General features: G+C 31.6%; 1 protein-coding gene across 2 annotated transcripts in view; it reads left to right on the plus strand.

Moving 5' to 3' along the window:
• LOC134686061 (uncharacterized) overlaps positions 1–4953 on the plus strand; it is a 40954-nt gene extending 36001 nt beyond the window's left edge. For both annotated transcript variants that reach the window (XM_063545753.1, XM_063545752.1), the window contains exons 5-6: positions 82–250; positions 3614–4953. In XM_063545753.1, coding sequence (XP_063401823.1) covers positions 82–250; positions 3614–3738 — 294 coding nt within the window. In that variant the 3' untranslated portion in view covers positions 3739–4953. The remainder of the gene's footprint in view (positions 1–81; positions 251–3613) is intronic.
• The last annotated feature ends 21229 nt before the right edge of the window (positions 4954–26182 follow it).

Below are 26182 nucleotides of genomic sequence, written 5' to 3' on the forward strand. Positions count from 1 at the left end.
TTTAAAAATATATGTCATATGCTCTTAAGGTTGACTCAAACGTTTGTATTAAAAAAATAAAAGTCCGATTCTCATTTATAGGATATGAATATATCTGCTGATACTCATGTTTCTGAAGTAAAGATTGGACTGGCGTACCAAATATCGATTGTATCTGCTTTTATTTTAAATACTGAGAAGCTTGATGGAAAATTCAAGCTCATATGTGAAGATTATTTGCTAGTAAATAAAGACTTGCACAACATTTGCGGTAAGAGATTATCTAATTAAAACATGACAAAACAAATAAGCATGCTTAATTACAAATGTACAACACAAATAGCTATTTGTTTATTCAAAGATATTAAACAGGTTGAAATTTAAAAAATTAAATAATTGTCGTTGGCTTTTATCGAAAATTAGAAATTCCAGCAAATTAAGATAATTATTGTTGTTGTAAATGGAAGTAAACCGCTTGTCTTAATCAATAGTTTATCCCATTGTCAGAACGACACAAATAAATCACTCTTGACTCGTATTTCATATTACGAATATTAAAATAACTCCGTTTAAACAAGAAGTGAAACATAGTATATTTTCATTGATAAAAAAAAAAAAAATAAGATAACATTTATATGACATTGAGTTTCAAAAAAGAATTCTTGATCCTGTATATAAACTCATCAACGATACCAGAGTTGACATTTTGTATTAACGTCAGACGCGCGTTTCGTCTTCAAAAGACTCGTCGGTGACACTCGAATAAAAAAATTTAAAAAGGCCAAATAAAGTACGAAGTTGCAGAGCATTTAGGACCAACAATTATTCCTAAAAGATTTTATTGAAACGTGTAAGTTTAGCACCAATTGCAATCCTCATTCCCTATTTTCTTGAACAAATGAATTTCCTTATTATACTTTTATTGATTCATTTATGTAAATAGGCCGTCCATGCAATAGTAGTTTATCAGTAGCCTGTATGATGTAATACTGTATATAAGAAAGAAGAAGAGGAAAACAACGAGTCACTATAAAAACACTTTATGGATTTTTCGATATTCGTTTATTTGAAATATTTGTCTTTTTATCTCTTTTTAACGAGGATTGAAATATTTGTCTTTTTATCTCTTTTTAACTTTTTGGCTTTTTAACTATTTTGATCTGAGCGTCACTGATGAGTCTTATGTAGACGAAACGCGCGTCTGGCGTATAAAATTATAATCCTGGTACTTTTGATAACTATTTACACCACTGGGTCGATGCCACTGCTGGTGGACGTTTCGTCCCCGAGGGTATCACCAGCCCAGTAGTCAGCATTTCGGTGTTGACATGAATATCAATTATATGGTCATTTTTATAAATTTTATGTTTACAAAACTTTGAATTTTTCGAAATACTAAGGATTTTCTTACCCCAGGAGTAGATTACCTTAGCCGTATTTGGCACAACTTTTTGGAATTTTGGATCCTCAATGCTCTTCAACTTTGTATTTATTTGGCTTTTTAACTATTTTGATCTGAGCGTCACTGATGAGTCTTATGTAGACGAAACGCGCGTCTGGCGTATAAAATTATAATCCTGGTACTTTTGATAACTATTTACACCACTGGGTCGATGCCACTGCTGGTGGACGTTTCGTCCCCGAGGGTATCACCAGCCCAGTAGTCAGCATTTCGGTGTTGACATGAATATCAATTATATGGTCATTTTTATAAATTTTCTGTTTACAAAACTTTGAATTTTTCGAAATACTAAGGATTTTCTTACCCCAGGAGTAGATTACCTTAGCCGTATTTGGCACAACTTTTTGGAATTTTGGATCCTCAATGCTCTTCAACTTTGTATTTATTTGGCTTTTTAACTATTTTGATCTGAGCGTCACTGATGAGTCTTATGTAGACGAAACGCGCGTCTGGCGTATAAAATTATAATCCTGGTACTTTTGATAACTATTTACACCACTGGGTCGATGCCACTGCTGGTGGACGTTTCGTCCCCGAGGGTATCACCAGCCCAGTAGTCAGCATTTCGGTGTTGACATGAATATCAATTATATGGTCATTTTTATAAATTTTCTGTTTACAAAACTTTGAATTTTTCGAAATACTAAGGATTTTCTTACCCCAGGAGTAGATTACCTTAGCCGTATTTGGCACAACTTTTTGGAATTTTGGATCCTCAATGCTCTTCAACTTTGTATTTATTTGGCTTTTTAACTATTTTGATCTGAGCGTCACTGATGAGTCTTATGTAGACGAAACGCGCGTCTGGCGTATAAAATTATAATCCTGGTACTTTTGATAACTATTTACACCACTGGGTCGATGCCACTGCTGGTGGACGTTTCGTCCCCGAGGGTATCACCAGCCCAGTAGTCAGCATTTCGGTGTTGACATGAATATCAATTATATGGTCATTTTTATAAATTTTCTGTTTACAAAACTTTGAATTTTTCGAAATACTAAGGATTTTCTTACCCCAGGAGTAGATTACCTTAGCCGTATTTGGCACAACTTTTTGGAATTTTGGATCCTCAATGCTCTTCAACTTTGTATTTATTTGGCTTTTTAACTATTTTGATCTGAGCGTCACTGATGAGTCTTATGTAGACGAAACGCGCGTCTGGCGTATAAAATTATAATCCTGGTACTTTTGATAACTATTTACACCACTGGGTCGATGCCACTGCTGGTGGACGTTTCGTCCCCGAGGGTATCACCAGCCCAGTAGTCAGCATTTCGGTGTTGACATGAATATCAATTATATGGTCATTTTTATAAATTTTCTGTTTACAAAACTTTGAATTTTTCGAAATACTAAGGATTTTCTTACCCGAGGAGTAGATTACCTTAGCCGTATTTGGCACAACTTTTTGGAATTTTGGATCCTCAATGCTCTTCAACTTTGTATTTATTTGGCTTTTTAACTATTTTGATCTGAGCGTCACTGATGAGTCTTATGTAGACGAAACGCGCGTCTGGCGTATAAAATTATAATCCTGGTACTTTTGATAACTATTTGACGCTTCTGGTTTTTAGAACCTTTAATATTGATAACGGTAATTTAACTTGATTGCTTGTCATGTGAACTATTCAGGCGATTTAACATTAAAATTGGTACAAAAATATTTAAAATTTCAGTCGGTTGATTTTATGAATAAGAATTATATTATTTTTTTCTGAAATGTTTACCCAAATATGACGTTAAAAGTAACATGTTTTTGTGCAATTTGAAACGACAGGGTCAACTCGTTTGATCACATAAATTTATCAACTACATTTGTAGCTGTATAGCTGTATATGATTTTTTACCTCTTCATTGCTCATCAAAGTTTTATATAAGATACATTAAATTCGTTCGATCATTCTAACGGCAGTTTAAAGTTATATCGACTTGGAAAATTGAATACTGTGTAACATTCAACGTGTATTAATTGATCTAAACTTATATATCGATTTCATCTAAATAAAATGTTATTGCCATCTACAGTAACTAATGGTTTATTTTTGAGTTTATAGACTGCTAAAAATTTTCCAATAATTTTGAGATGATTAATAACGATATACTGTCCACTGTCCATATACCTTGTAAACGTTATAATCATGAATTAATTTCTTTGCATAATTATATTTCAGAGTCATCAACAATTGTCAAAGGAGATAACTCTGGAAGCCGGTGTTGTTGTCGTACTGTTATCTTATTCTATGTAATGACATTTTCAATTTATCAGTTTATGTTATCCGAAGCGAACTTATTGTAAGGCATCCATCTTTCATCTTGTGTGTGTGTGTGTGTGTGTGTGTGTGTGTTGGAAGAGAGGTGAGTGGGACGAGTATGTTGTTTTTGTTAGATAAATGGTTTGATTTTGAATTTGAAGAAAATCATTAGGAGTGAATCTATTGAAAAATATGAAGAAGAAAAAATACATTGATAATCCAATTAGTTTCCTGTGTGTTTATATAAAGAAAATGTCCCGAAAGAAAAATTCATGCCCTCTCACAAATGTTGACTGGTTTTGTTATAATTTTTATACATATAAGTGTAAAAGTAGACAAAAGGGGACACATCATAATATGTAAAATAACTTTATATGCTGCTTTAAAATTATCTTGCCATCTATATACATCTAGGAATACCATTGGTCAAAAGGGAATATGGTGGAACCATGTATGGTTAAGATAAAGTCAGTAGGTGTGTTATATTTTAAATGCACGGTTAGTGGCCGAGGGTTTTGTTAAATAGTTAGGTAGAAAAGTTGCATTTCTTAAGAAAAAAAAACAAACTTGTAAACATATATAATTATATAATTAGATGTATTTATGCTTTTAGACAAACAAGTTATCGTAGAGACGCTGACTTTCTCATTGTACATAATTGCATGTTCTGTTTAATGTTGTGTTAAAATTGTAATATCAAGGAACATTTTGTACACACATGTAATTAATCAAGGTTCGTAATAACGACTAAGTTCCCCATATAATATTAGTCTGTAAGATGAATTCGCTACAATCTTTTATAGGCCGAATGCGATAAAAATATGCAGTTGGTACAATCCTCTGTATTTATTGTCGTTTCTATATTTTCCTTTATTTTTTTTATCGAAAAAATTCATGACTAGAAAATATGATAATGTTCAGTATAAGTAATTACCCTGGAGTATGAGCTTTAAAGTACACAATGTAAGGATGTCTACACATTCTTTCTTAATGCAGTGTAATCGTCCAGGCCCTACGCTCTAAAGTTTAAACTTTATTTTATATTATGTGAAACAACTCACAATGGTCCTGCATATCTTTGAATACGAGAAATGTCAATCAAACAGATATTGTTGGTTTGCGTGTATTTACTTTCTGTGCGTCTATTGATAACATAGATTTAGAAAATTAAAAAAAAAATACAAATCTCCCAAATAGTGTCCTTTAAGTGTCCATAAGACATTTATTTGTCAGTCATCATATTCATTTCTATGAATTTACATTAGATTTTCTTACATTTAGTGCAAAATTGCAAAAAAATTAAAAATTAACCCCATTTTGAGATATTGTCATTAATCATGTTAATATTTAGATACATCTTAATTCCCGAAAGAATATTTCACAAACTATTTATAAAATGTCTTTTCGAGTATGGTATTGATTTATATCTATTTTGTCCATAATCTGTGTCGGAAAAACAACCATACCCTTTTTAAATGAATGCTTTTATTTTTTTTATGTAGTATATTCGCTTTTAATTAACTGCAAAAAGTGCATACAATGCAAACCCTACTCAAAATATGATGTTTTAGCGTTGGTCTGCTATATTGTATATATAATGTCACTATTGTCATCAATTGATATAATTTGGCAGTAAAAGCATTAACTTGTCGGTATTGACACACGAATATTATAAAATTGAATGGCTGCATATTAACAGTACGCCCATTGCGTTTACGAAGGGAGCTTGAATGTTTACGTCGCAGTATTTGTTTTAAAATATTTTTATCGTAAACAACAATTATATATGTTTGCGCATTGTGATAAGATTTCTATAAAACTACTCATGCCTAGTGTAATGTAAATAAAGAGAAGAATTTCGAAATAAATTAAAAACCAATTCTTCAGAGAACAATTGAAGGTCTTTCTACCTCGATAATTAGAATGAAATTAAAAAAAAAGATGTTAGAAAGGGTCACTCCTTGTTGATGTTATTTGGTACCTCAACTGATATAGAACAATAAGATTAATAGGTATATGCAGAAGACTTAATTGTTTTATAATGAACAAAACAAATTTAAAGCAAAGGTCAAAATTTAGAACGTCAAGTTGATCTTTGACCTTGACCTCAATTTCAAGGTCATAGGTCAGTGATCTAAAATCAAAAGACCCCCAGATCAATCACTTGTATGATTGTAGAGAAATATCGATTTCAAATACAAAAGGGGAGAAAACTCCTAAAAGGGTTGACCAAAACACTTCGACTGAAACAGGTTGAAGTTGCCCCTTATTGTAAACAGTAATTTGGCAAACACATCGTATCATCAACTGTTACACTTTCTTTTGAATATAGATTTCAAGGAAATTCCAAAATTTAGAATATGACCTTGACCTTCAACGTTGACTTCAAATTCTAGGTCATGGGTCAGTGAACTCAAATAGGAAGGCCTCAGATCAATCACTTGTATGGTTGTGGAGAAATAATGATTTTAAATACAAAAGGGGAGAAAACTCCTAAAAGGGTTAACCAAAACACTTCAACTTAAATAGGTTGAAGTTGCGCCTTATTGTAAACAGTAATTTGGCAAACACATCATATCATTAACTGTAACAGTTTCTTTTGAATAACGATAACAAGCAAAATTCAAAATTTATAACATGACCTTGACCTCTGACCTTGACCTCAATTTCAAGGTTATGGGTCAGTGAACTCAAAAAAGAAGGTCCGAGGTCAATCACTTGTATGGTTGTGGAAAAATAAGGATTTCAAATACATAAGGGGAGAAAACTCCTATACGGGTTAACCAAAACACTTCGACTGAATAAGTTGAAGTTGCGCCTTATTGTAAACAGTGATTTTGCAAACAAATCATATCATTAACTGTTACAGTTTCTTTTGAATAACTATAACAGGCAAAATTCAAAATTTAAAACATGACCTTGACCTTTGACCTTGACCTCAATTTACTTTATATGGACCAAGGACTTCATATCAATAGACTGTAGGCCTCTACAACTTATATCGTATGAATTAACACAACATATCGTTTATTTTAAAATTTCAAAGGGAAATAACTCCCATAAGATGTCTTCTGATCACATCAGTCAAAATAAAACAAATCATTCTCAAGAGTAAACAAACAATTTGGTGAAAACAATTTGTAATAAACTTTTACGGTTTTAGAGATATAGTGATAACAAGAAAAAGGGGACGCGGGGAGATAACTCCTATAAGAATAAGTGTTCGGTCACACAGGGTGAGTTTTGAAACCTCCATTCCTGAACAACATCATTGGCCAAACATCCATTCGATATGTTGTAAAACAAAAAAGCATCTCAGACGGCAGAAGAAAGAAAAAAAAATTAAAAACGAATTGTTCTTTGAACAATTGAAGGTCTTTCCAGAAATAAGGATCTATTTTGATACGAAAATATTAAAATTCAGTTGAAAATGTCAGTTCCTATGGCTTAATGATGTATAAATTTGAATTTCGCGCAAAGGTCAAAATCTAGAACGTCCAATTAACCTATGACCTTCACCTCAATGTCAAGGTCATAAACCAAGGATCCCAAATCAAAAGACCCTAGGTCTGTATTATGTATGGTTCATGAGTTATATCACTTTACGCATAATTCTAAATATAAGAGGGGCAAACACTCCCATTTATTGTCTACGCACCCTTCCAATCAAAATTTCTTAAGTTACCACATGTCGCAACTAACAATTCAGTAAAAATAACTTGTCGAAATCTTATAAAGTTAATGAAAAAGAGTGAAAATAAGCCAAAATCAAAATTTAGAATTTGACCTTGACCTTTGACCTTGACCTAATTTTCATTTTTTTGGACCAAGTATCTTAAATCAAAAGACCCTAGGTCTCTATCACTTATGGTTTACCAGTTAGAAATGCAAATCACTTATATCATATACAAAAGGGGGAAAAACTCTCATATGGAATCTCCGGATAGCTTCGGTCAAAATAAAACAGAACATCCTGAGGATATAACGAGCAATTTGGAAAAATAAATTTGTCGGTTTCTTATACGGTTGCGAAGCCTTAGAGATAACAAGAAAAACAGTGTTCGGGGAGATAACTCTTATATGGGAAAGTATTCGGTTAAGCAGAGTTGGTTTTAAAAGCGTATAAACTGTTCGATATCATATTCCAAAAATCTAAGCGACATCTTGCGAAACAAAAAAACAGTGTAGGAAAAAAATTAGGCGGAAGAAAAAAAAAATGAAAAATAATAATAATCAGAAGAAATCCAATAGGTCTTTCCACGGAAAAGTGGAAAGACCTAATAATCAGAAGAAAAACAATAGGTCTTTCTACGAAAAGTGGAAAGACCTAATAATCAGAAGAAAAACAAAAGGTCTTTCCACGAAAAGTGGAAAGACCTAATAAATGATATGATTTTAAAAATAAAAAGGTAGTTTACAACTAGTTCTGTATAGATTTTGTTTGCAAAACAAGTCGGACGAAATAGAAGGTAAAAAATATAAGAAGGAGAAAGATAGACAGCGTTATTGCCAAAATGAAATCAACAGTCATCAAAGCATTACATAGAAAACTTCATGGTTAAAAGAAAAAAGGTCACCAACAGTCCATAAACGGTTTACAGTATATTTTTGACTTTTGACTTTGTTTTTGACAAAGCACATATATGCATTTTATGTTATCTTTGACAGGAAAACAATTAAATTATATGTTAAGGTACATGTTTGTTTCCATTGTTCCAATCTTTTTCATACACCATATAATTATTTGCTGTTTAATTGTGTCGTCCTAATATAGTTTTCGTGAATAAGCATTTTTTTGGCTTAACGTTTATCATGCAGTTTCATTTATACTATGGAAAATCGAAGTTATACATGTAGGATCATTCTGTTAATTTCTTAACATGTTCAAATTCGGTACAATTTGTTTGTGAGTTGTTGCATTTTATTTTTCCACATATTTTGTCACTTTTTATTAACTCACAATTATTAACATCTGGAGTTGATATTCTATTGTTGGCAAAACCAACGAATTATCTGTTATATTTACTGAAATATTGTCTTTTGTGAAAAAGGAACAACAGAATTACAGTGTAGCTGTTTTCTCGTGTAGTGTTATTAACCACATGTGGACTATGAATAACTCATAATATGATAAAAGAACTTCTGAAAATTGAAAATCTCAGTCATTCTCCGAAATCAATTCAATCAAAACTTTCAATGTTTTCACTATTTACACTACCTTATCACATGGAAATAAACTCTTCAAGAAATAATATACTTTTATGCTACAAATGGGATATAATTCTGCATATTTTGAAAAAAAAAACCTAACCTGAAAATAAAACACTCTACAATGAAGAAGAGATCAGTATACAGGAGGTTTTGATTGATTATATATTTGTTGAATTTGGAAGTAGAACTTCCAGTAGGTTGTCGGTATTCCTATGCGAACCAACATTGCACCTCTGCTTGTCGACCTTTTTATAATTTTCCTATGAGTCAGTGTTTCTTCAAACGATTGTTAAAACAACGACCAAAGAAACTAAAGCATTCAATTTCATATGCAGGTATATTGATATAATATAATGTACTTTCCATTATTATTAGCTTTTTTGATTAGGTTCCTTTACTATATCCTGCTGAATTAGTAATTTAAAAAGAAACCACAGATACAGCTTTCCCCGCCTTCATTCTAGATATTTACCTCGAATTTGACTACAGCGGTCATCTCAGTTCAAAAAAGTAAAACAAAACGAGACAATTTAAGGTTTGAAATTTTAATTTTACCTTACCCTTATGGCAATATACAAATTTCACCAGCATACTAAGTATACATTTCGCAAATCATACGATATTTAACAGCTCGTAATATAACTATAAACAACTGTGTTTTCCTTTAACTGATTATTTTGTCTTTTTACTATATTTACCTGATTTGTACTGATTGATATTTTAGTATTGGAAACTTGATTTTTCATTAGTTGGTATTGGTTTGAAGTAGCTTTTAGTATCTGTGAGTACTCTTTGATCTGTACTTTGTATCTCAAGTCTCTTTGACAGTTGTTTTTGTGTTGTTTGTGCTGATCTGATAAGAAAACAGAAGTAAGTAGATGTGGTATAATTGCAACTCTCCATCTAAATCACAATGTGTAAAAAGTAAACAATTATAGGGCAAAGTACAGCCTTCAACACGAATCCTTGGCTCACAACGAACACCAAGCTATAAAGGTCCCCGAAAATGACTGTTGTAAAACAATTCAAACAGGAAAGCCAACGGTCTATATAAAAAAGAAGATGTGGTATGATTGCGAATGAGACAACTCTCCACAAGCGAGTATGTCACCGTACGGCCTTCAACAATGTACAAAGACCATGCCGTATAGTCGGCTGTTTAAGGGCCCCGAAATGAAAAATGTAGAACAATTCAAACGAGAAAACTAACGGCCTAATTTATGTACCAAAAAATGAACGAAAAACAAATATGTAACACATCAACAAACGACAACCACTGAATTGCATGCTCCTACCTTGGGGCAGGCAAAAACATTTAGAATGTGGCGGGGTTTAACATGCTATCGGGATCCCAACCCTCTCCCTAACCTGGAACAGTGGTGTAACAGTACAACATAAGAACGATCGAACTATAAAGATCAGTTGAAAAAAAAAAACTCATCATATGGATACAAATAGAAACACATCTAACAAAAACACAGAGTGGACCGGACACGGTAAACAACATCTCCGTAAAAATGAGGATTTGCTATCCCGTTTGAAATAAGTTTTCTACATGTACAACCAAAGTTCGAAGCATAATTCTAATATTTATGGAAGAATTAAGTAAATGTTTTAAATAATTTGTGGTAACGAAATCCCTTGCTTAATAATCTATAATCTATACAAAAAGTATGAAAGGAGAAACACTTTTGAATCACATCAACAAACGACAACCACTGAAAACAGGCTCCTGACTTAGGACAGGTGCAAACAAAAGACTTTTTCAACTGATTCGTATAGTTTGCCCGTTCTTATATGGTGCTGTAACATCACTTTCCTAGAATATGAAAGATAAGCCTGCAAACATGTTCAACACTATCGCACTCCTGTACCGAGTCAGGAGCCTTATAGTTGTTTTTATACATACACCAGGCCGTTAGTTTATGTCGGGGCCCTTGAAAGCCTACATTCCGATGTGGAGGTTGCTTATTGTCGAATGCAGTAAAGTGAATTATAGGTACTAACTTCTACATCTGGTATTTAGTGACAAGTTGTCTCATTGGCAGTACTATTACATCTTTTTGTACATCCTCCCCGCGCAAACAAAGTTTGGAGGTGTATAGGAATCATCATGTCCATTTGTCTGTCTGTCCGTCCATGTGATAGAGTAGTGTGATAAACCACTCTCAGGTCAGTCTGACCCTAACTTTGACAGTTGACCCCTTTTGAAGTAAAACCTTGTACAATTCGTGTCCGGTCCATAACGTATGTACCGTTAGATTTAGGTAAGCCAAACTTGGTATACAGTTGATACATAGGTTGGGGTGTGTTGACTTTGAACTTTAATGGTAAATCTTTATCCAAGTTTTTGTCCGGCTCATAACCTTTGCACTTTAAAATTTAGGCTAACAAAACCTTTTTTGCAGTATGGTGCTGACTTGTTTATCATCTTAATAACGTCTTATACTATTCTTTTATTTGTCTTTATGAATTTCATTTTAACTGTTAAGTCTGTTTTTATTGATATCCATTTGAAGTGGCTGGGTACTTGTACAACCCGTCATTTTGTTGTTGTTTTATGATAATTCACGTATTCCTGTCTTTTTTTTTTGCTAAATTAATGTGCTTTGTCTACATGCTTTTTGGTGTTTCTTTAACATATGACGTGGCTCTAAACTTAGACATCCCGTCATTTTGTTATTGTACTATGGTAAATTTGTGTATTCTTGTCTTTAATTTTTGCAAATATGACTTTACTCGACATAACCGACCTAACTCAGCGTTTTTCGTCCTACTGTATTGAAGCATAAAGGATGGGAGCATACACTGCATGCATGTTTTTCTTTTTGAACACACATTGTTGCTGGAATATGCCTTCGGTAAAAATCAACCCCAACTATTTTTTTTTCTCTTTAAATATTTTGTTATTAAACTTTGAATGATTTTATTGACATAAATACTATAATAGAACAAGTAAATTAGCAACTTGTAATCAAACACACCCATCATTTCTTGTCATTTCACTTGACCCACATTTTAGTTCTTCTCACATTATGAATTTTAAAACCTACCAAGAAGACAGTTAGCATATTAATATTAAAATAACGAATTCCGAAGCGAGAAGGTTGTCTTTGTATTGTTTGAAAAGATTCAACGTTTAAAGTAGATTCCAACACACCCGAATGTAAAAGGTGTACTCGACTTTTAAAACACAAAAAAATATTTTTCTATAATTTAATTGAAGATAATTTGATGTTGGCAGAAATTCATATCAATGATATAAATTTCAAAAGTACTTTCTCGTCTTTACCTATACCAACTTATGGGGCGAGGTGTTTGATTAAGTGTACCTAAACATACATCCGAGGATACAGGGGTAGAGGGCGTACTCCCTCTTTCCGATCGCTACATAAGTTTTAAAATCTCATGTATTCCATAATATCATTTTTAGCGTATAATTGTCCAAATTGTTTTTTGCTTCGCTCGTCAGTATAAATTCAATTATCGAAAAACTACACCCTCTTTCAAATATCTTGGATCCGGCCATAATCAAGAAATGTATTGCACGAGAAAAAAAAACTTAAATGATTGTCGTTTGACTTTAATAAATACTTTTTAAAAACAACAATGTCTGAACATAAGGCATCTCGCATGTGATTTAAAAATTTAAGACTACAAACTGAATTAGATTTTTTCCCGTGATTGAGTAGCTCACTGAATATAGAAATATGATACTGACGTGTAATCTAATGGACACATGGGCACTACATACAATCTGCTAGACAGTTATGACCACTAATGGTCCTACAGATACTCTGTACTTTTGACATGATAAAAGGTCTCGGTTTTCTAGACTGTCTATGATCTTTTAATTCTTAATTTGTGATATATACAAAAATCAAGGGGTAGTATGATTTTCAAGGAGACAACTCTTCACAAGAGAACAAATGAAACAGAAATTTTAACAACTATAGTCCAACGAAGGGCTTTCAAGAGTGAGCAAAGCCCATACAGCATATAAGAGGCTCAAAATGAAAAATGTAAAACAACAAAAACTAACAGCCAAATTAATGTTAAAAAAAATCAACGAAAACACAACAACAGACAATAAGCACTGAATTAAAAGCTTCTGACTTGGGACAGTCACATCCGTAGTAGGACAATGGTTTAACAGTACGAAATCAATATTATAAACGGGATAATTATTCTTTATTTATTAGTTGTAGTTGTTTTAAAGATAGTATTCAGCAGCTGTGGATACTATCATTTCGGTACATGGAGCTTATTTGAAAATACTAGAAATGGCTAGCTGTTTTTATGCTTCGTTTCAGTCTCACGAGTCAATCCCTTTCTATCTGATTGTGATCATGATCATTTGATAAACATACTTCTATGATCTCTTTTGGCTTTACTTGGATATCTATAAAAACTATGTATCATAGAGATGCATGCGTAAAAAAGTTCTCGACATAAACTGGCTCAATATAAAATAAGAATTAAGCCTCACGTTATACTTACGACGAAGACGCCTCATACTATATATAATACACACAGGCACTTGTCTCAAAAAAAAAATTCCTATATACCTTAATATAACATTATATTAAGGTATATAGGAATATTTTTTTTGAGACAAGTGCCTGTGATAATACATGTGCTTACGACGAAGATTATGCCTAAAGCTATAGCACTTATGATGATGATGACACTGATGTATGTCTTATATCCAGCGACAAATATTACATATAAATTGAGAACGACGAAAATTAATTATAACGATAAATACATACACCTTTTTAAACATGCCTGACAATTAAGAGTCGCATTTTCATATGCTAGCTAACAAGAGAGCGTAACCACTATAAAGAAACACTTGTCTTTCTACGAGTAAACCAATACCTGCTCTTGCTCGTGAATGCATCATGCTTGGTGGAGAAGCCGACAAATACAGTCTTAAAGTCATTCGACCAGGGGGTCCAACAGAATACTTGAATTTTTATTCGAGGCTAGCCTGCTACCAGTCAATCCCATATACAAGTATATAATTATGATATTAAATGTGTTTTTTTTTCCAGTCGTGTAACACCTTCACTGGTGATCCTGTCATTGGATCTGTCGCATAGTTGTCACTTTTATATATATATGAAGCGAGACAAAAGTTGAAACTTAAAATGTTCAATAACTCAATCAATATATGAGATAGCTTTAGAATCTACTTCTAATTGAATAAATACGAGTAAAAGAAAATTTCCGTAAAGTCTGAAGTGACATTATAGTTGTCTCATAAAATGTAACAACTATGTAAATTGACATTCTCATCCACTTTTAATCAGAAATACTTGGGGACAGGATATGTTTAGCCAATTACTATGTACTATAATAAGTTGATAGTTTACTATCCACAGTGGTAAATTGAGGTTATTAGTAATCAATTACTAATCAAGTACAGCTTCTAAATTACGATCTGTATAACGAATAAGTGTACACATTTATTTACACGCATTATTACCAACTATCTTTTTTCTTTTTTTTAATGTTCGTTGACTTTCATTTGAAAGAAAAGTATATGTCAACTAGTACAATTTAAAGAATTACATGACCTGTATTAATGTTTTTTTTTAATTTTCACTTCCCGTTGACGTACGTTTTCCCTGTTGAATTTGTTTTTAGAAGATTGTTAATTGAGAAGATTAAGTGCAGAAGAAGAGAACGTTTGAAATCATACTTAATAAAGTATGATGCAATCCAAGTTTTCAATTTTAACTGAGACACGTTCTGATTAACATTTTGAGTTCATTTTTTTTCTGAAATTACGACAAAATCTATATAAATTAATACCCACGGAAATTAAATATTATAAAACATTAAAAATCGAAAAGAAGAATCTATCTGATAACGACAAACAAAATCAATACAAATATCAAATAATAGGTTCATTAAATTTTGCAAAGTATTATAATATATAAAAATCAAAGTCATTGTCAAAACCGCGAAAGATAACTCAAATGAATCGTATGATAGGTAAAGATACGTATATATACGTGGTCTTATGACAGTGAAGTTTAGGCGGGAATCTCAATAATCACGTGATACATAAAATCATGATTTCTTTCGTTTTTCATCATCTTAGAAATATTTGATATTGATAAAATTTATTATGAATGGGTTTCATAGTTAAGGAATACTTTGTAAACTTGAGTAACGCATTTACAAAATTAATTGATTAGCAATAACCGGTCCCGTTACGTCCGTACGTCGAGTTAGGAACGTATGTCATTTTATTGGAAATCTCTATTAGTGATTGAGATTGTAACTTAATGTTGACTGATCTACCCCTCTTTTTGACATTTTAACCTGTTATATAAAAAAGAAGATAATGTAAGATTGCCAATGAGACAACTCTCCACAAGAGACCAAATGACACAGAAATTAACAACGATAGGTTATCGTGCGGCCTTCAACAATGAGCAAAGCCCATACCGCATAGTCAGCTATAAAAGGCCCCGAAATGACAAATGTAAAACATTACAGTAGTTGTCGTTTGTTTATGTAGTTCATCCGTGTTTCTTGTTTCTCGTTAGATAAGACCGTTGGTTTTCCCGTTTGAATGGTTTTACACTAGTAATTTTGTGGGGCCCTTTATAGCTTGCTGTTTGGTGTGAGCCAATGCTCCGTGTTGAAGGCCGTTACTTAACCTATAATGGTTTACTTTTATAAATTGTTATTTGGATAGAGAGTTGTCTCATTGGCACTCATACCACATCTTCCTATATCTATATTATGTCTAATCCACCATGTTCTACATAAGAAAATGTATGTACCAAGTCAGGAATATGGCATTTGTTAACCATTCGTTTGATGTGTTTGAGCTTTTGATTTTGCCATTTGATAAGGAACTTTCCTTTTTGAATTTTCCTCGGAGTTGAGTATTTTTGTGATTTGATTATTTTCCATCATGGGCTTGAGGTGTGACATATATATATAAGCCAGATCACTCTGACCTTGACTTTCATCTTTCACACCTATGATAGCAAATCCTTGCACCATTCGTGTCCTGTTCATATCTTTTGTAACGTTAGACAGGGTGAGGTTGATCTCGTTATACGGACAACTTTATTTTTTTTTCTATATTAAAATGTGTAACAACAAATACATCTGTAATAGAGTTTTGGAAGGATCGTTTTGTTTAGAATGAAAAATTATGTTTGATAGGATTGTGTGGAAGTACAGTGTAGAATGTAGAAAATTGATTCTTGTCAACCAAACTCAGAGCACCATAACAAGCAATTTTATTGATTTAAAACATCCAAGGAGTTTTTAACGGTCCAAAAATACTTAGATACATTATTTACATAATTATACAGTACTTTATTACAAAAGTTGATAACAAATTCTTTAATGTTAGTATGTTTTATCAGACTGGTTAACAGCACAGAACGATTATTGGTGGATAATTAAAGGCAACAGTAGTAAACCGCTATTCGAAAGTCAAAAATCGATTAAGAGAAAACAGATCCGGGTTACAAACTAAAACTGAGGTAAACACATGCATCAACTATAAGACAAAAACAACGAAACAACAGAAACACTGAAGTGCAACAAAAAACAAAAACGACAATGCAACATACACAGAAACGAACTATAAGATTACAACTGCAGTTTTCCTGACTTGGTACAGGCCATTTTAAGAAAAAATGGTGGGTTGAACCTGATTTTGCGGCGAGCCATCATACCTCACAGTTTCCAGAAGCTGACACGAAACGCTATATTTTTTACAGGTATTTGTGTAAAGTAGAATAACAATTCCTCATCAAATGCATGGCAAATTCAAAAGCTCAAACACAGAAAACGAATAAAGAAACAACTGTATTTTGCTGACTTGCTACAGGCATGTTTTAACTTTTTGTTCGCTATTAACAAAATATGCCGTATGGTTTCCCAAAGCAATACATAGCGAATGCAACCATTTTCATATTAAAAAACAATGTTGATTATTCCTTTTAGACGATTTTTCAATTTCACATAGGGAATGGTGGTGTAAATAGTTGAAAAATTGAAGGTTTTGATAGAATTAATTTCAGGGATAGATCGAGATTAGAAATTGTCCTAAAGGTTTCAAAATCCACATATAGTTGATACCACTACCCGAGTTATCAGTATTTCTGCAGAACTTCTTTCACTACGAACAATTTCTTTGTAGAACATGCAGATTATCCGGTTGTCCAGGTTATACCGGATTTTATCAAGTAAATTTCATTTTATCGATGATTAATAAGAATACATATAGTACATATCTGCTTTTAACGAACAAAATAAAGATTTAGCATACTCAATGTTTGAGTCTTTGATTGAATAAATAAAATGTTCATTGGAAAAGGTCAAGGAGTAGATATTAATAAACACACCTAAACATATCTTACAAAAATTAATCTAGTAATGTACTACATAAATACAAGAGATACATGTAAGTAAACCTTATTGCACAATGATGCAGCATTCTACAATAAAATCACAGATATTTTTATACAGCTAAACATCTTATAAAGCCAACTTCTTATATATGTAATTCTGCACTATGATAAAATATCATAAGATCGTTACTAAATAATATGCAAAACGGGCAGTGTAAAAAAAACCGTGCAGACCTGTATTTGACAACAACCAGTGTCAATTTGACATTTTATGCTTTCTATTTGAATCCAACGTCTTATATACAAATTGACAATTTTGATTCTTGCTCCCTCGGAACAGGTTCCAACTCCTCAGTTTGAATTATGAAAATGAACTTAAATGCATTTTACCATGTTTCCATGTTTCATTTTTGCATAAGCTCAACACGTGTTTAAGTCTTATACATCTCGGCTTTCCGCTTTCAAATGTTTTAGTTCGACCATTCGTGATAAAGATAATTCCTGAAAAGCTCTTGGAAAAAGCGGTTTCATCAACAGGAAAATATCATTCATTGACTTTTCGCCCACTTGATTTATTTGTATATCGTATGACTGAAAATCAGCAATTGATTTAGAATTAAGTTAAAGCTAAATTGTCAGCTACTACTATACACTGTACACTGGAAAATGAAACTCAAACTTGATGATTTTGAAACAAAACTTTGAAACCTTGAAGGTGTGAATCAAAATATAAAATGCCGAGTATTTACATGTTGTACTATTTTTCAATAATCTTAAATGTTGTGTAACCGATACTTAAAGAAATGTTAATCATATTATTTTACGATTGTTAACATCATATTTAACCCCCCCCCCCCCCCCCCCTTTAATAAGTTCTTTAAAATAAGCAGAATACTATTACATATGATAAAAAAACGACACAAATTTTACCATGAATTCAATGTTTCAATGAGATAATATTGTTTTGCTAGTTTGGATCATAAACCAATCCTCACTAGATGTAAAAGTCATGAATTTAATTGCTGGTCTTCACTATCATTCTTCAGAGTGAATACTTGATCTGGTGCCAATGGATTATAAATAACCTCCATGAAAACAGAATCTGACTCGTGCTTCAAAATAAAATTGTCAGATTAATTTGTTTCTACTGATATTTAGTTGTACTTGATATAACTATATTTTTTTATTCCGTTTTTGATTGAATTGATAAAAATGCATTATGAAATTCATAACGACTTTGACATAAGACTGTGGTTTTAAAATACATGTCTAAAGAACCTATCGTACTATTGCATAAACTGCATTGTTTGAATTGACAACAGTTGACCTGAAATGCTTGCTATTAAGAGTTAAAAGTGAACCAAGAACATGAAAAGATAGAAATTTGGATAAACTGTGAATCATGAACGGGAAATGCTTGAACTAAAGGTATATAAAGTTGCAATATGCATATTATGAAATATAATTATACTTGCATATTCCTCTAAGTTTAGCATCTTTAAAGAAATTGAATTTAATTCACATGTAATGTACAAACTCGCAAAAATGATATCATAACTTTTAATCGATAAACTATTCAATCAAATTGTGTAAATTACCACGATTTCATCTCAGTGCTTTATGTTTACTCTCCCGAATGCTTTGAATACACACAAAAGAGGGACTTTAATGCCGAATTGAAAATATTTTTACTTGTCCTTCCGAAAATCGTTTTTAAAACTGGAGCATTGGTTGTTGTTATCTCAACAACTGCCACATGCCTGACAGCTGATTTTGCCATTTGGTTGTTGACTTTCCTTTTGGAATTTTCCTCGGGGTTCTGTATTTTTTTATTTTACTTTTTATAACTGATGAAACTGAAGACGTTCACAAGGAAACACGGATTAATTAATTCCATTATTGATATTGAACTTTTCGCGGAAAAAAGCAACGTCCTAATTACCAGAAATCAGGCGATTTAACAGGTTAATATACACTTACATACAGCGAAACGGTTAACTATAAGTTTTGACTATCAATTGTACGTCAAAGAGAAAACATCTATATAGATATTTAGTTTAATAAATAATAGCAATTAATTGTTCTTATAATGACGTTTAAATAACAGACATATGTTGTTCTGTTAATATTTAGGCATGTATGGTAACGCAGTCTGACCTGAACATGTTATAAAAAACCCATACAATTAGCCAGACTGTTTCTAAAACAGTTTCAACTGGTTAATAAAACATTAAATAAACGATGTAAAGTAATATTTGAACTTATCTTTTTCTCATTTATGAATATGAATTATTTATGAACCTGGAGAACACTGTCGACAGTGCAAACAAATTTTAAAAGTTTTGTGGGTTATCTGTTCCAAACAAATAATTTCCCCTTTTGTTTAATATAATCATTTTCAATTGAATTATTTTCGAAATTCTCCTTAGATAAGGTTCAGCTGATTTGTAAGATCAACATTTAAAGAAAAATCCTTACATTTCTTCTGGTTCTTTGCCTGCGATGTCTTTTTGTCGTTTTCACATCATGTGTTTTATTTTCCTTTCTGCGGAAACATCTTTCCACTATAAAATAAGTTAAGTAAGTATTAACAATTATAAAAATTCGTTTATTTTTTACATACCTCGTCATATCATTACCAAATGATTGACCAGGTATTGTCGTTTTTTTTTTTAATTCGACGTTGTATCAGATTATGAAATTTGACTTCGATCATCACTGAAGAGACATAAGTTGTCGAAATGTGATCCCGTTGCAGTAAAATTGCAATTGGTACCGTTAATGTTATAACTATCACTTGATCAATAGGTCTGTTGGTGGACTGTTTGTACTCTAGGATAATACCAACCAAAGATCAGTGATACAATTTGTTTTTTTGTGAAAGGAAGAGTTACCAAGATCTAAGAGCATGTAAGATCTTTGAATATTCATGGATCGTTTATGGTCAGAGATAGCAAGATTCAAACTCTACTATTTAAAACATCAAAATATGCATATTTTCACCCATATTTGATAAGTGATAATTTTGAAACAAACGTCTTCAGGTGTTGTTCATATAGAAAAGCATTTTTGTAAATTGTTTAGTTTCATTTGCTCATCTATTTTTTTTTCTCGAAAACTCCATATAATATGACCAAAATTTTCGGCCACAACTACGCATAAACAACAAAAACATTCAATGAAAGGTTTCAGCATTAAAAAATAAGGTCAAATAAGGTCCTTAGGGCATCCTGTCCTTTGCTATAATGGTATAAAAGAAACCATGATTTTAGATGCATTCATTTTACAGGATGTTACTTTTCTAAATGACCTGATCTAAACTCACAGTATCATAGTTTCGAATATGCTTTTTGCAGTTCTGACAACATTGAAACTAGTTTCTAAAATTAATAAAATAATAAATCCTTTACGATTGGTCAAAGTATTATGAGGTGCTTTTGTATTTTAAACTTTAGAATCTTGCATGACATTTCAATGAGATAGCAAGCTAACTACGAGTACCCAAAACTAGATAAGCCATATATAAACTATTTTAACCTGTAAATCGACCTGACTCTGCAGAAGAAGTGAATAACTGAGGCAAAAAAACTGTCATTAAAGTGAAAAACACAGATCAGGACAAAATACTAACAAAGTTTATTCCTGGTATGTACATTAACATATTTCCATTGGGCATCTACTTTTCTAGCTTACATACAGCATACACAATTCAAAAAAAGATTTATCTAAATTCAAATTATCATAAATTTTACAATTGTTCTTTTTTAAATTAATCATAATGAATTGTACGAGGATAATATGTATGTTGATACAATGGTATCACATACTACACAATATAATAGTAATTTCTACGTTGGCGTGTTATTTTCAATCAAAAATCTACTAAGTATATTATTACCTTCTAGATATGGATAAAGGAACCGCAAAACAAGCAGCCCAATAGAAGTTACCATGCATGTCAAAATATACCATACGAGTGCATCAATATGGGTATCTAAGAAGTAGAAATACATTTTTAAGACTCATCAAATATATCAGTCTGATAATTGTGAACGCCTGTCGCGCGTTTCGTCTAAATAAGAGTCAGTTAGGAAAAAAAATCAAATACGAAGCTAGAGAGCTTAACAACCGAAAATTCCGAAAAGTTGTGTCAAATACGACTAAACAATAAATACCAGGGGGAAGCAAAACCAACTGTATGCACTCCATATAATTTTTCAATGAATGGTATGAATTGATAAAGATAATTTCATATTTAGATATGGATTTTACATGTTGAAAACTTTAAGTACCTTTATCATGCTTCATATAGCTTCAAAGTATTGGCCAACAATCATAATTCGGTTTATATTTTATTTAATTACCCAAAATTGTATTTAAAAGCATAACATATATGGATATACAATGAATGTACTTGAACGTAAATCAAAAATAAACCGGTTTAAAATTCATAATTTAATTGTCCTTTGTCTTAGATGTCTTGTTTCTATACCTTGTCTAATTGTAGGACAATGATAATGTTTTTTTTCTTTCTTCAGTGGAAGTATTTTACAAAGGAAAACAAATATTACCAGACGGAACTTATGGCCTTTAGAATCTTTGAAAGAAAATACTTTGTCGAAATTATCCTACAAGAAGTTTATATCTATATCTACATTGTAAGACATGTTGCTGTGGAAAGATGGTATTCTAAAAAAAAATACTTTAACTGTATCAAATACTATGCAAATAAGTTGATTTGATAAAACAATCTATAGTAGTACTTTGATATTAGTTCCTGAACAGTTTTTAAAAAGATATATCAGCAATCCAGTGAATGTTAAGTGCGAATCCTAAAATATATCATTTTCACTGTATATGCTATGAATTTCTGATGTAGAATGATAATTAAAAAGACGAAACATTTATGATTTTGGACTAAAATAATTAATAAGATATCAAATGGATTGTTTTGATACACTTGTAATATAGGATCAAGGGTTTATATCGCAATACACCGATGATTAACGTGTGAAATCGTTACTAAAATAGGCAAATATGAAAAATATTTCACTAACAGAGCGTGCAACAGATTGAAATGCAGCAGTTAAGTTTCATTTGCATAAAATGTACCTTTTAACATAATTATTAATGTTTTTTAACTTGAAACATTTTTTTTTATTCAGCTTGTCGATATCAATTTAAATTTTACTATGCTGTTTTCGTTTTGCGATTCATGTTTACTGTATGATGTAATGATGATAGTAGACTTTCATTTTCACTGTAGGGCGATCATTTTTATTGTCCTTGCGATGCATTTTTTACAGAAGAAAATAATCAATTTTCATCGAATAAAGTCTTAAATCAGACGACTTTCTAACAAAATTGATGACGTCAGAAAGATTGATTATATATATTCCAACTTTGTGAGTAAAAGTCTGAGGTAGTGTATCAATAAATTCCGTTTAAATAGCTTTTAACGCTAATAAAGTCGATTCTATTTTCCCTAATAATTTGTCAAGATCCAGATTCTGATCAATATGTAGGATACAATTTATCCTTTACTAGGACACGTCATCATTGAATACATATGTCGTCGACAGTTAAGTCAAGCCTCTACACCGAAAAGTTTTCGGTTTCAGTCTAAATCTACATCACATACTAATAAAACCTCCTTAGGCGTTTTTTCAAATGCTTGTAGTTTTAAGGTGTGGTTGGCTTTCTTGCTTTGTTTAATTTGTATAAATGTTTGCTTAAGCAATGTAATTAAGACTGAGCAAACATTTATACAAAGCAAGCAAACCAACAAAACATTTAAGCTACAAGCATTAGAAAATAGCTCTAATGGATGCATCTTACATAACATAGAGCATTCGCAAAACGCTCTTTGTTTCGATTGAAAGTGTGGTAACGTTTTCAACTCGCACAAACAATTGTATATATTTGACGCTTGGATCGTGTGGATGACTGGATAATTGATATTTCTCATAATGTTCTACTCCAGTATATTTTTGGATCCATGACACAATAATAACAAACTCACCAAAAATATTTGAATCTGCATGATGTGAATGTGTATCACCTTAAGGTGATGTGAATGTGTATCACCTTAAGGTGATGTGACGTATATCACTCTGATCTTCGCGTGAGCTTGACCTTTGACCTAAAGATCAAAATACTGGATTTCTTAGAAACTGGATTGAAATCAGGTGCTCCCGATGAGGCAGCTTCTCTAGCTCCAGTAAGTTATGTTTCACGTAAAACAAATACAAAATTTAGTTTGTTTTAATCCTTAATATGAAATGTTAGAATATCAAATAGTTTTTGTAGTTTCAAATTTTTGCTAACAAAAAAATAAAAGATGTTTTACTAATGAACGGTACAGAACTATGACGAAAACACACAACAAACGTACAGAAAAAAACAATCTAAAAAAGGTACACAACACATGACGTCCGGAATTAAACATAAGTTGGTTATAGTATCGGTATATATTTAACTAAGCATCTACGACTAGCTTTCATTTCAAATTGTAAATATCGTCAATTTAAAGTCGTTAAAAGACTATTTTCAGCTGTTGAATGTCGGCTTATTATTTAAAAAACAATAAAAATCACGCACCTCTAAAAATGCCACATCAGAAATTATCGCACTTACCATCGCATTTATAGATAAAAATAATCGCATTCAGTAATCAGTATTATAGATTCAGCTGCTTTATTTACACATTTGGGGACCTTAAGCCTGTTATTATACATGACAAAATTATATTCTAATGAAATTTGGTTACAACATACTTTCAAATCAATTATTTTGTATTTTCCAAAAGTAAACAAACGCAGTTTTCCCATCATCCTTTATTCTACAAAAGACATACTTGCATTCGACAGTGAAAATGAACTAACTCGTCTATTTCGGACTTTATATAGACTGAATTCTGTGTCATACCATCGATAAGCAACGACTAATATATAAATACACGGATACAGTTATATCCACATTCAATTTGAAAACACAATTATGAAAATCATGCATGAGGATACCCTTAGGCCAGTAAATATTGTGTCCATTATGACTGTTAAAAGATCAGTAACTATAATAATATAAAACAATTTTTAGAAGGGTCTTCTTAAGATTTCATGTTTCAAACTTTGCATACACTAGTTTTGTCTAATACTAAGTTCCAAGCGTACTAATGCGTATGTCGGTTTCATGATACAAAATAGATAAAAGTACATAAATGTCGTAAATCATAAAATCTTTTTATACTTTTGTTGTTGTTGTTAATAATAAGATGAACCACACTATGTTAATAATGTTATAAATAGAGCTATGAACCACAGTCTAAAACAAAATAATCCATAAAATAAACATTGGCGTCGTCCGTAAATTAAATGGAATATACAATATATTGAGCTGGTGACGCAGTAAAATACTTTAAAACAGATAATCTATACAAAAAAAGAAGCTTTCTGTTACAAAAATTAAAAAAAAACATATCAAAACCAGCTGCACGAAGAGCACACGATACGCCCTCCTTCTGTATATGGAAATAATGTAAAATACAATGAAATAAATTAGAAGGCATTTACTCATAATCAAAAAGAAAAACAAAACAAAGGCGCTGTAGAAAAAACATGCATGAGGATACCATTAGGCCAGTAAATATTGTGTCCATTATGACTGTTAAAAGTTCAGTAACTCTGCAATGATAAACTAGAATTTTTTTTTAAATATAAATGTTCGTTCACCAATTCCAGCTTCAGGCTTAGTTTTGTAGCAATTTGATCAAAGCATAATTTTAAGCCAGTGCATTTAAAAAAAAAATTGACGGTCGAAGTCCATATCCATAACTCAGGAAACTAATTAATTTTTTTTGTTATTTCTAGAGATGTGTCATGTTGAATCAATCTCTCCATTTTCACCAATGATTTTGAGTTGTCGGTAATAAATTCCAGTAAATTTAAGTTATGGTACAACATGTGAACATTTTACATAAATCAGATAATTGAAGTCCTGTAACTTTGAATCGGAAAAAACAGGCAAGTCAAAGATTGATAAATTCTTTTTATCAATCCCAATAATAATTTAAAGTTTTTAGGAAATCAATTCAGTCAAATTGGAGTGACTGCGAGATACGTGATAAACTACTTTAATTCAAACGGTCAATGTACAATAACTCAGGAGCTATAAACCAAAATATGTTCAAACTCGATTTCGTCCATTCTAATGTGTGTAAACATAATATAATAATATGTTATATCAAAATCGAGTTATCGTACGAAGTGTTGACGAACGAACATACGGACATTCAAATCTAGATCTACGAAAAAAATTAAATGGCAAAAATAACGTTACAGTATAGAATTACCTGCTTCTTTTTCTTTTAAGTAAATGGAGCAGTATGATGTACTGACACTATTTTCAGCGACTACCGTGTATGTTCGAAAATCTTCACCAGTAAGATCTTCTAACTCCAAAATCGATATAGAGCCGTTTACTTTAATAGAGACATTATGGAATGCCAGGAAGAAAACATCGTCCTCAACTGAAGGCAGCGTCTTATTTTTAGCTGAACTGTTACCAAAGCTCGTTATCCAATATATATCTATGCATACAGGTCGACAGTAAATGTTAATTGTCATCTGAATATTTTTATTCAACTGTCCGTAGAAAGAATTATCATTGTGTATAACACATATTGGCGACCCTGGAAAATGAAATATACATATTAAATATTGAATTGTAAAAAACATAAAAAATATATTTGTTTATAAAATGTAATATATATCAAGCAGAAGAACAAGTTTCAAGGCATTTTTTCGTTTTCATTTGAGACAAATTGTGTTTAATAAAAAAACATTGAGAATAAGTTCAAAACGTGAAATACATTCTATATTAAATA

The sequence above is a fragment of the Mytilus trossulus genome, chromosome 10 (assembly GCF_036588685.1).
Source record: "Mytilus trossulus isolate FHL-02 chromosome 10, PNRI_Mtr1.1.1.hap1, whole genome shotgun sequence".
NCBI classification, from domain to species: Eukaryota; Metazoa; Mollusca; class Bivalvia; order Mytilida; family Mytilidae; genus Mytilus; species Mytilus trossulus.